Source organism: Sinohyriopsis cumingii, chromosome 4, assembly GCF_028554795.1.
Source record: "Sinohyriopsis cumingii isolate HCF-2022 chromosome 4, ASM2855479v2, whole genome shotgun sequence".
NCBI lineage: Eukaryota > Metazoa > Mollusca > Bivalvia > Unionida > Unionidae > Sinohyriopsis > Sinohyriopsis cumingii.
Window position 1 is genome coordinate 56,228,317 of NC_142964.1, and position 13,408 is coordinate 56,241,724.

Sequence of the window (13,408 nt, forward strand, 5' to 3'; positions counted from 1 at the left end):
ATATCTTGCTCTGGTGTTGGCATCCCACTCAAAGTTTCACTGCCTATCATATCAATATTGTAACTAGAAAATTATAGGCTTTAGTATCTTCACCTCCTATTTTTATCAAAAGGCTCTTTAGTGTCGGCACAATGTCTTTCAGCATCATCTATACTGTAAGTTGAATCGTCCCACTTTAGTGTTAGTTTTTAGATTCTTAAACAACAAGCAACATACATACAGCCAATTCATCTGCTATAAGGTACTTTCCATTTAATTGGGAGGGGATATTTTCTTTTAAGGTGACATATTTTCTTTTATCTCAAGATAAAATATATTTTTTCCAAATATTAAAATAGATATACCTGTAATATTATGTCATTTTGATATAAATCAGACCAATTTTTTTTCCCAGCTACTGGTCAATAGAAATGAAACCAAAAAGTGTCAAGCCCCTGCCACAGAACAATGAATTGTTGGTCTGTAATATAATTGTGGTATACTGGGGTATGTATCATGGTAAGTTCAGAAATACCACAGTACAGTGTGGTATAGAGTTTGTGATGGTAACCAGTTCTACTAAAAAAACATATAAGCACATACATACTTACACATACCAAACTATATACACATTTTTAATACACTTACGCACATATCAAAGTATATACACATTTTTAATACACATACCCACACTGAAAAAATAAAAAGCATATGATGCTAATGTTGAAATATTTATAAGTATTCAAGAATTTTCTAAAAGGTTGCTATGTAGTTTACATTTGAGGTAAGGAGGGTTCCAAATAATGATAGGTTCCAAATAATGGTAGGTTCCAAATAATGGTACTGAGTACTGAAAACTTCATTTTCAAAGTATCTGCTCAAGGCTGTGGAATTTGGAATTTGAAGAATATTGTTTAAAACCAGAACAAAAAATTAAAATGATCATCTTGGCATTTAAAAAAAAAAGAATTTTGAAGATAATATGGAGCTGAGCCATTTACACTTTCAATACTTCTAAGACTTGATATACAATATCATTATTTGCATTTCCTTTTCCAAAAGCCATATTTATCAGCAAAACATTAGTAAAATACCAATACATTGTTATGTAATACATCTGGTCTAAATTTCAATACCATTGCTTCAACTATAGTGCTGAGATCCTAAAAATGAAATTTTTGTTATCTAAGGTAAAATCTCAAAACAAATATTTATATAAAAAATCTAATAATATAACCATGGAAAAAAAATATGACAGTCAGACCCCCACAGTAATAACCACTTCTATAGTTATCTAGTAGTCACTTTCACATGTAGCTTAATGCAATAAGTCGTACAATGTATTTACCTACACATGAATACACTGTATGTTCCATAGCATGTATAAATGAGGTTGGCCACATATAAAATTTTCAAGAAGATTGACAATACAAAATAACTAAAACCCTAACATTTTCCCAACTCTTAAAAAGGGCTACATTGCAAACGGCCCCATACACTACAATTTTCTTAGCTTTTAAATAAGAAAATGTGCTGGGAATCCCATTTAGGAGATCATTGGCATGAAGGGGACATTACTCTCACAAATGAACATCTGAAATGCTTGAAATCCAACTCATTCAAGGTCTATTCAATACTAGCAACATTACATGTAGAGATATAAAGTCGATCAACAAGAGTATAACTCAATTCAAAATGGAGTAGACAAGACAAAAGTTACAATCCATCAAAGAAACATCTAAGTTTATGTTCATATCAAATTGCAAGGGAATATCTTCAGTGGTTCCTGAACTATACTGTTTACAATCAAGATTCAGTATAAAGATAAGAAGCTGACTGACAATGTCTGTAACTCTGTCCAAAATGTGATGTGATGTGATGTGATTTTGATTTTTAACATAGCTTTAACAATTTTTCAGTCAGATCGCTACGATGTCTGCAACGTGCCAGTTTATAGTGATGTCTACCACTGGGGCATCATGCCACAGACATGTAGCATGATGTCCCACCCAGTCACATTATCATGACACCAGGCCGACCAGTCCTAACACTAACCTCTTAATGCTGAACGCCAAGCGAGGCAGCTGTTAGTACCATTTTTGTAAGTCTCTGGTATGACTCGGTCAGGAATCGAACCCACGACCTCCCGCATCCGAGGCGGACGCTCTAACCACTAGGCCACCGGAGCGGTCTGTCCAAAATGATGTATACAAAAGACAATATACATAACATGCAAATTTAAGTCTAACAAACAATTTTCAGACCAAATTCAATCAGATATGTTCAATGGTTCTGTAGATATGTTGACTGCAACTAACATTCCAAGTTTCCATGTGAAGACAAAATTTATTTCACATTAGGCAAAACGCTTCCAAAACTGAAATCAATGAGATTACACCCATACATGGCACATGGAATTCTAAGAAACAGTATTAATACCAAACTGTATCTTAATATGTCGAAAGACTCTTGCCAATTACGGGGAACATCCCATATAACAATATAAAGTTAACTGTCATGGTTTACAAATCTTCCCAAAATGGAGTTGACATGGCACATAAAGGCAAATCTAGGTCCTACCAAATACATTAGAATATGTTGAATGATTCTAAAGCTACGCTGGTTACTGAAGTATCATCAATTTTCATGAGGGACCAATTTTCATGGTTTTCGTTGTTGCCCCGAACCATAAATTTAAATCCCTAATGAAAAATGATCCATGTAGGAGGATGACACCCCCATTTTCTTACAGTGTTTTATTCCTAGACATTAACACAGCTACTAGTATTTGATAAATGAAGGTCAATAGTGCAATCTGGTAATTAAATGTTAGCTTTTACGTGTTTGTTTTATTTTTATATTAACTTCTTGAAACAAGAATTATAAATCATTATATATCGATAAGGTATCTGATAGCTGTACTCTAACACTGACTGCATTAAATCGATATGTGAGGTAAGTAAGGATAGAGAGGAAATAGAGAAAAAGCTTAAGGTATTCAAACAATAGCAATACTGAAAATGAAAGAAAAATAATACAAAATAACAGTATATGAAACTTAAATTTAATAATTATTCAAATCGATCCTTCATTTGAGTACAGCTGTTGTTGAAAGATTGAAATCCTTCTCAAAGCACATTTCATTTTATCCATACATTTTTAATCCAAAAAAAAAACAACAATCCTGTAAAATACTGTAACTATTTCTTGAAACACTATTATTAATGAAACACTATATATATTAACGCTCCCACTTCACAGAAGTTTGGACAAAGCCACTGTATCAACATCGTGTCAATCAAGTCTCATGGTACTCACAAATGCTTCTCAGGCAAATAATCCACAAATTGCTGAACTAAACAAGTCCAACTTTCTCAAAACAAAATGATAATTAGGTCTGATCTTTCACTCACTGTCACATGAGCTGCAATTATCCATTCAGCATGAATTTACTTGATTAATGAGGTTGCAAGGTTTACTAATAATGTGCATTGATCATCACCAGTAACATCTTTTTCTGTAATGCATCCATGACTTGTTTAGCATACAACTCATGGAAGTGTGACCTTAATTCTTCTTTAATAATGATTGGCCTAGTGTTGTTGGCTGCGTCAGCTTTCTGTGATGTTGAGCATTCAAACAAAATATAGCAAAAGTGATTAATCTTAACAGGTATTTTATTTGTGCTTATAGAGATGGAAGTATTGTTTTTAGTTGGCTGCGTCGGCTTCGACTGATGTTATTCACTTGGTTGAAAACACAGTGTAAGTATTGAACTTGCCAGGTTCTAGTATTGATTTAAATATTAAAGTGACAGCTGTTTGCATCGGCATAGTTTTATTCTTTTGTATTCTTTTGTTTGGGTATTTGTAGAGGTTAAACCATGAAATTAATTACCCACTAATATGTAAACTTTGAGAGGCAAAACCATGAATTTAAATACCCACAAAAATGCCTTATTTTACAAAACCACGAAAATTGAGTCCAATGAAAATAAATGATACTACATATGCAACATCCCATGTGAAGATATGAAGTTGTTTTCATGGGCCATAACTCTGTTTAAAATATTGTTTATGAGATGGAACCCATAAAATGTACATATGTGTCCATCAGAATGTGTTGAATGTTTCCTAAACTATGCTGGTTACAACAATCTGTTATAATGAAGATTTTAAATTAATCAAAAGAGCATTAACTCTAGCAAAATTGGACCAGAAGGGAACAAAACTCACAATAATATAAACTACAATAGCAATAATTGTATTCAACTGATACAATAATAGAAATTACAAGAAAAACTTACAACAATATGGAGTACTTTCTTTACAGCATCATAGTTCAGGCCAGGAATCACTCCATATACTGTTAGGAAAGTGTCCCCTGCCTTTAGGGGAAGTATGGGGTAGGTAACAGTATGTGCATCGTTTGCCTTTACCAGGACTCGCTTTGCTTCAGACTTGGTGCCCATCTTTGTTGAGGAACAAATAGTTGTATCCCATGGCTCAACATATACATTGACCTATAATAAATATTTCATAACAAGCAAGTTTATTGAATTATTGCTACCCACCTAATATAGTGAGGTCACTAAAAGTATATAAAAAATAAATCTAACTGTGACATTTTTGATACTGATGTAGAGTTACTTGACAGACATTGACAGTGACCAAAATTTAAACGCTCTATTTCATGGGACCTTAGAGTAGAAGATTACACTCTGGAGTTTTCAATTTTCCCAATGGTAATCCTTGTTATAAAGAAGAGATCTAAGTGAGCCTGATTCTACTCACATGAGTAGCTGGTACCTGTCAGCCTGTGAATGCAAATTGGTACTGAATTTATAAAATGCCATAACGCAGATTATTAAAGCAGATGTCAAAACCTATTTAATCAAAGATATCAAACTTGCTTCAAATAATGAAGCTCAAATAAAGTAGAGTTTTTAGCAATAATTCTATGACAAAAAATGTATAAACCTGACTTTAGCATGGCTTGTAGGAGTATATTTTTCCCAAAGCAAAATCTTTTTCTTAAAGATAATAAAATACAAGCAGAAATTCTGATGCTTAGATACATTTTTCAGTGTGTATCAGACTAGTCTTATAAATACACCACTCCCTCGATAACTCGCGCTCTGATAACTCGTGAACCCACTTATAACGTGGTGTCAGGCATGGATCCCATTTTTAAACCGAAAAATAACACAAGAATTTATCACTATTTGTTGAACTTGAAGAAAATCGCAATCAAAATTGGTAACGGAAACTTTGACGTATTGCTCGTTTTATCATTGAAAAACGGTAGACAGGACCTGGAAATTTTAATCAACACTATGAAATATAAAATTTTAAAATATCTCATACAATTTTTTACATTTTCTTTCAAAACGACATTCCCAGTACACCGCAATTAATGATATGTAAGGAAAGTTTGATCAATGAAAATGTCATGTATGCCGAGTGGAGCAGTACTTTAATAAATAAGTACAAATTAAACAATTTTTTTTTATCAATTGAAATTTGTGTTCTAGTTCCATCTTTTAGTTCCTTTTAAGTGTAATTGTCATAAATGCATTGTGTCCTCTTGTAATTAAATGTAACATGCGTCAACCTACCGTAACAGGTATGTCCGCGAGTGTTTCTGTGAGAACCTAATTAAGTGCCGACTGTGTTTTGATAACTGAATTGGGGAAGTATTTGTTGTATTGTTACACTGAATTAAAAGCTGGCCTCCTTTGTATTATCATGTTAATTATGTATTTTGAATATAAAAAAACGAGGTGGAATATAAAAAAAGGCACAAAAATTGGACTAACTTAAAATCTAGCGGCCTCGGTCGTATGTTGGGTGAACTCACTTCATTTGATCAATCGAACACTGTAATAAACATTATTGTGCATGTAACAGAAACTACCTTAAATTAACCAACTCTTTCATAACTGCGATCAAAGATAACAATGCAACTAACCAGAATGAATAATTCGTAAAATATCAAGCTTTTTTCCACAGATACAGACAATTGTGGGCAAGCGAGGTTCAGAGAATTCTTGAGCTGGCACTTAGAGATATCCTCAGGGATGACAAGAAATTTCATTATTACTTCCACTGAAATCACGACATTAACACTGTACTAAATGAACAAAAAAAAATTGAATTTCGACGTAGACGTGTCACAAAATAAATATCGCATGTTTTTGAAAAGAAGGAATCTTGTTTGGTGGTGTATTAACAGTTAGTCTAGTTCCCAAATTATGGACTACCGATTTGGCAAGATACTATTAAACACCACTATGGGAACCAGACTCATCAAGAAAACAAAAAGCAGTGACATAATATGCGATTTTTCGCGCACACGTGATGATTGTTCAAATCAGTTGGAATGATCTTTCATATGTTGGATATTTTGAAAAAAATGTTATTTAAACTGAATAACAAACAACTTGATTAGAAAAAGCGCATTATTAAAAATTATTATCGAAGTGATTGTAAAATGAGGATTCAGTCATTAAACAGCCCAGTTTCCTAATGCCGTTCCCCCCCACCGTTTTCTCGATGTTAACGCAATTTTTTAAAATTTAAATGTTTGGAGGTCCCTCGGTAACTAGTGCCTCATTTATAGTTCGGTCTATGTTTGTGGACCCCACAGTGCGTGAGTTATCGCGGGAGAGGTGTATAATCATATTACTATAGTATTATCAGCTTATTATTAGTACTTGTCACATTACCATTCCATTTGTTTCAGTTTATATTACAAATTACTAATTATAATCAATGTGAATTACGTAAACTTTTTAATAATTTGTTTTATTTAAATTTACGAGTCTTAAACCTTTCAAACACTAACATTACTTTTTGGTTGCTATGGCAACCAAAGCAAATCTATAATTATGCTTCATTCCTTTTCATCATGATTAGTATTGCTTCTATATCAATGAACTATAAGCGATTATAATTATATTTTAAATGGAGAATTTTTTAAAATAATAACACTGCATAAATACTGCATCATCCAAATAATTATTGCAACATATTGAAATGTGGAGACATGTTTGAAAGTAATGTTTTAATTATCTAGCATAGGCCTTAAAGTAATGAACTGAGGATATGTGAAATTTAGAAAAAAATACCTGTCCATGTACACATTCAGAAAAACTATATTTGATGGCAATGTTTATATTATGTTAAAATTTTTGTCACAAAATACTTTTCCACCCTTTTTCTCTATTTGGTTGCTATAGCAGCCATGAACACACATCATTTTCACTGACATTTTTAGTGTTAGCACTCTCATTGCATATATGCATCACTTTGTACAATAACACAGCAATCTGATTATAAATACTAGTTTTGTAGTTGTTATATGGATTTGGCCCAAAAAGTCTGTATTGTTTTGAAATAATTCAGCATACACGCTGACAGAGCAGTTAGAAACAAATCAGCACTGGTTTCAAGGTCATCCCAAAACAACACAGCACTACCAGGGTTAAAATAACTTGACAGCCAGACATTTATGCTTTTAAAAGATTGGAAATTTAATATGCGTTGTTTCTGAAATTCTTTAGTAATCTTTTCCCCCATAAACAAGACATTGCAAACACATTACATCATATTCATTGTTGTTTCTCTTCAACATAATAAAAGCTTATTTTGTCTAAAATTTTGAACTTTACACATTTATTTATATCGGTTTAGTTTAATATCTCTTGCCATTTACTGGCACTGATACATTGAATTTTGTAAAGCTAGCTATAAACCTGACCTAATTACTTGACTGAACTGCTGACAGAAACAGTCCAAAGTAATGTATTTCTTTTCTGTAGCCCAATAAATAAACACACTGTCTTTTCAAAGATGTGCACAGAATAGGCTGACAACTCGCAAGTCATTAAAACACGTGTGTGGTATCCCATACGTCCAAAATTAATATTATTTTGAACAGAATATTCTGGTAATAATTGCCTCTTTTCAAATGGTAAGCATTGCAGTATTTTATTTATTTTTGCCACTTGGTCGAATTCAGTATGCATTTTGCTTCAATATTGGTGACGGAAACCTTAGGTGTGCAGAAATGCCCGACAGCATTGTATATATGAAATTTCAGGAGTCATACCATGATTGCCTTATATTACAATTCATAAACAATCTCTTCCCCAAAATGATAATACATTTTTTACATGCTTCTTTTTGTTCTTTTTTTTTATGCATGAGAAAATTAAAAGTATATGAAATTTCAGGAGTTATGCAACAGTCAAGCTATATACGAATTCATGTTACAATGGAGCATGTTACAGCAGGGTCACACTCTAATTGATTGCACTGTACTATGTGTATACATGGTTTCAATATGAAATTATTAGAGTTGAATCTCTTGACATTTTGCAAGTGATATATACCATAATATAACTCAACTGAGGTCTTGATGATATATTAAGCTTACATATCAAATATGTGGCCTGTAGAGTGGTATATTAAGCTTACATATCAAATATGTGGCCTGTAGAGTGGTATATTAAGCTTACATATCAAAACTGTGGCCTCTAGAGTGGTATATTAAGCTTACATATCAAATATGTGGCCTCTAGAGTGGTATATTAAGCTTACATATGAAATATGTGGCCTCTAGAGTGGTATATTAAGCTTACATATCAAATCTGTGGCTTCTAGAGTGGTATAGTAAGCTTACATATGAAATATGTGGCCTCTAGAGTGGTAAATTAAGCTTACATATCAAATATGTGGCCTCTAGAGTGGTACATTAAGCTTACATATCAAATCTGTGGCCTGTAGAGTGGTATATTAAGATTACATATCAAATATGTGGCCTCTAGAGTGGCAACATGCTCTGCACATGAGGTACAGGTTCACCTCTTTAAAATGCATTAAAGATAGGACACCAAATATGGAATGTAGTATGTCTTCTAGTGACTACACAAGGATACCAAGATTCATCCATTTATCTTCAGCAACATTCATGGTTGGTACAACCATGGAGAGGTTTAATCTTTTTACAATGGCGTTTTAAAGGACTTCCAGATGCTTCCCAGGAGCTTTTATCTTTTCAGAAACTGAACTTTCTGCATAGGTTACTTTGTCCACATTCCATGGATGACCCTGTCTTAACACCACAAAATAAGGGTATAGGTCCAAGTAACACAATCCAATTCTGTAGGGAAATGGTGAAATCAAACTTGAACTCAGTCTTTATGCAGGGAAATCATATTCCTGAGTGACACAGTTTTTAAATTTGGCACTGTGACAATCACATTCAATGTAAGATTGGCACCATTTTCATTTTGGACACCCTAGACACTATCAGAAGACTTTTGCTGAAAACCTCATGCTGAAAAAACATCCATTCAGGAGAATTACTGACAAGATTTTTAACATGTTCATTTTGACAGCCAAATCTGAGGTCATTTTCACACTGTTTTCATTCGGAGCAACTACATATCATAATTATTCTTATGGGAAGAATTCCATGACAATATGACTTGCCATTTAGGAGTTGGTGCAATAACAAGATTTTCAAGATGGCAGCCATGTTGGCCATACTGGATGTCAGATCTGCACCATTTTCATGTAGTATCAAATAAACATTGTAAGAAGTCTTCTGATGAAACTCTATAGATATGACCATCCATTCAGGAGGAGAAACCATGACAAGATTTTCAAGCACCATTTTCCATCGAGACCAACCAGACATCATGCTGATACAACTTCCCATTCATGAGAAATAGCAATAATAAAAGTTTCAAGATGGCTACCATGGTGACCATATTGGACATCAGATCAGGACAACTTTCATTTTGGACCAACCAGATATCATAAAAAGTCTTCTGGTGAAAGCTCCATTTCAATATCAGTTTCCATTAATCAGAAGTAGCAATAAAAAGATGGTTACCATAGCGGCCACATTACATGTCAGATCAGCATCATTTAGGGCCAATCAGACATCGTAAGAAGACTTTTAGAGGAAAAATCATTCTGATATGACCATCCATTAAGGAGGAATAGCAATAACAAGATTTTTATGAAGGCTGCAGTGTCAGTCATACTAGATGTCAAATTGATGCAATGTTTCATACTGGACCAACTAGTCTTATGTTGAAAATCTCATCTCAATATGACTTTCTGTTCAGGAGTAATAATAAAAAGACATTCAAGATGTCTGCTGTGGTGGCCATATTGGATATCAGAGCAGCACATTTTCATTAAGGATTAACTAGACCATAGGATGAATTTGGGTGTAAAATTTCATGGCATTTATCCAAGCAGTTTAAGAGAAGCAGCATTAACAAACTAGTACTTATGGATGGACAAATGCCAGAAAACAGAGGTTGGTTAACAGATGACACATTATGAACAACAGACAACAGGTCATTCCATAAGCTCTTCTGATAGGGCTTTCAAAAACCATGGAAAACTTCACCTGGGTACCCGATGACAGCCCTAATGACCAATAGAGCAAAAAATATTTGTACTGTTAATTACAACATACCATGATCATTCAAAAACTCCCAAGTTATTCTTAAAAAGTATTGTGGATCTTATTCATGATGGCTCTTGCTCTTAATTCAAGATGCTCATGATTTAAAATTGTTTAGTAAATGTTATCAAAAATTGGAATAAGTTCAGCTAATCACACCTCTTTTTTTTCACGTGAGAGGTTTGTCATACAAGTCTATGAAGTGTGATCAAAACCAAATAAAAAATATTGTTTTTGGAGTAGTAACAAGCTCAGCCAATCAGGTGCAAGATCACATTAATATTATCTATGGATCTCACTTATTAAAAATTCTGATGACGCAAGCCCATATTGCCTGTTTGATCAGGTTAGGATCATAAGTATGGTAGCAGGGCCATACCATAAGCTCTCTTGACCTTATGGCCATGTCAGCTAAAAACAAATTTATACAATCAAAAAGTATATGTACTATTTTTTAAAAATTGCTTACTTACCCAATGATTTTGAACATCATAGTTGAAGACGGTTACTTTAATATTCATTTGCTCCAGACGAACTGCTTTATAAGGGAGGTCAATTTGGAGGAAGAAATTCTTGAATGTTTTGAATGTAACTGGCTCAGCAATACAAATACCATATTCTGATGACATCCCAATAGCCTGTACCCTCCACTCAGTTATTGAATGTGGTGTAGATCGTTTCAAGTCCAAAACCCCACTGGAACTGTTGCAAAAAAAAAAAAAAACAACATTATTTCAGTGGCACTGCTACCAATATTTAGCCAACAATCAGAGAACAGATAACCACTTACAATAAGAAACACATTTACTATGTACATGGATACTAGGAAAGTAATCAAAGATAACTACATGCAACAAAATAAAAATTTACTATGTGTATGAATAATAAATACATAAATAATAAAAGTTAAATACCTCAAATAAAATACACACTTACCTTATACAGTATAGTAATAATAAGTAAAAAAATGTATAAAACATTTTGGGTCCCCATAATAGGTTGACCATTGGGTTGGGGAACCATGCCATGGCCACCTTATATCTGACATAATCCAGGAAAAATAAATATAGTGTAGGAAAATATAATACACACATACACATTCATATAGTGCACAATCTCTTTGTAGACAATTACAAATATATAGCAGCTAGGTGACACACTGTACACTATAACATGATGCTAATAAAACATGTATTTGACTTAGACACATTCTTAGCTACTGTGGAATGATGGTTCTCACTGTTTCCAAATCAACATAAATGCTTCTTCTTTCCTTTCAGATTTGATTGCAATATATTTTACCAGATTATAGTGGTCTTTAAGAAAACCTTTCAACATATCCAATCTAGGTATGTTCCCTTTCATCCAATCTAGGCATATCCCCTTTCATTCGATCTAGACATATCCCCTTTCATCCAGTCTAGGCATATCCCCTTTCATCCAAATCTAGGCATATCCCCTTTCATCCAATCTAGGCATATCCCCTTTCATCCAATCTAGGCATATCCCCTTTCATTTTACATATAGATGTAGCATTTGGCTAAAAGAAAGCAAAAATAAATAGGTTGTTCATATATTCCATATACTGGATCTGTAGTAAGGACTTTTTATACGATTTAACTGTTTTCCAATTTTCTAGTCTTGTACATAGCCATGTTGAATAGAATCCACATCTTCCAAAACAATACAAGCAGAATCTTTACAGCACACTCACCCCATGACCTTATGGACATTAATCATTTGGTTTAACAGGTCTAGCTCTATGGTCTATGTAAGTGAGAACAGGCATTTGTGTTTATGCAAATTAATTAAATGATTATTTACAGGACTTACAATTTTTTTTTTGATTTTGAAAATGCTGATATTAGAGACATGATAGTAGATTAAGTTTTTCTAATTAGCAAGAGTATCTTATTTATAGATTTTAAAGAAATAGATATTTGATACTTGAACTCTGACAATCTTTGCCAACCCTTACACTTAAACTACATTTATTTAACATTTATATTTTGAGGAAGAGGTTGAAGGTGAGTGCGAGTCTGATCAGATATATTATAATCATTTATATGTTTTCAAATCAACTTCCAGACAACTCATTAGTGAGACATCAAATGTTTAGTTTAATGATGGAAACACACATCTATGTATCAGAAACAATCAAGTCAGTAATAGAAATATGATATCAGGATGTCTCCTGTGAAGTCCGCAAGGCTGGTACATATATATATATATATATATATATATATATATATATATATATATATATATATATATATATATATATATATAAAGAGGCAAAAAGAGTTAGAGAGGGAGCTTTTGAATTTGAAATATATATATGTAACCTAGATGTTTGTTTCTTGGCTCTACCAGCTAATTCCCCAATGTAGGTGCCACCTACCCCACACAGCTAGAACAGATCTCCCAATATTACAGCTTCTGACTTGGCACGGCATCTATATTCTCTTTATGCTGAAACCAATGGGACACATCATTTCACAGTCTGATTATCAGTGACATTACATCCCAAAACAAATGCGATATTGTTTCCAGGGCATCTGTACAAAATGTATATTTATCAGGACTGGACAATTTAATTTTATACAGAAAAGAATTCATTGGTAAAATTCTATGAGAAACACAAAATTGAAAACATTGTAATTTTGAGTTTCTTGTTATTTTAAGAACTTTAGCATATAATCAGGCCATATTCAGATTGAAATTTTCATTCCATTTGTTTTCACTAGTTGCTTTAACATCCTTTTTTAAAAGTAAATTGTAATAGTCGTTAACAGCCTTTATTGTTATAAAATACAATTTCTAAATGGTCTGACAAGTGTCGTTTTATCTGTAACTTTTTACACAAGGACTTTGCACAATGAATTATGCCTTGAAAGGCAAGGAAATTTGTATTGTATTTGTAAAGCTATCAAAAGTCAAT

General features: G+C 33.1%; 1 protein-coding gene across 1 annotated transcript in view; it reads right to left on the reverse strand.

The window, feature by feature from the left end:
• The window catches only part of LOC149801207 (complement C3-like), a 333,137-nt gene that overhangs the window by 111,235 nt on the left and 208,494 nt on the right, over nucleotides 1-13,408 (reverse strand). Inside the window, exons 19-20 of the mRNA XM_089955246.1 lie at nucleotides 10,941-11,169; nucleotides 4,286-4,501 (exon numbers count right to left, since the gene is read on the reverse strand). Coding sequence (XP_089811372.1) covers nucleotides 4,286-4,501; nucleotides 10,941-11,169 — 445 coding nt within the window. The remainder of the gene's footprint in view (nucleotides 1-4,285; nucleotides 4,502-10,940; nucleotides 11,170-13,408) is intronic.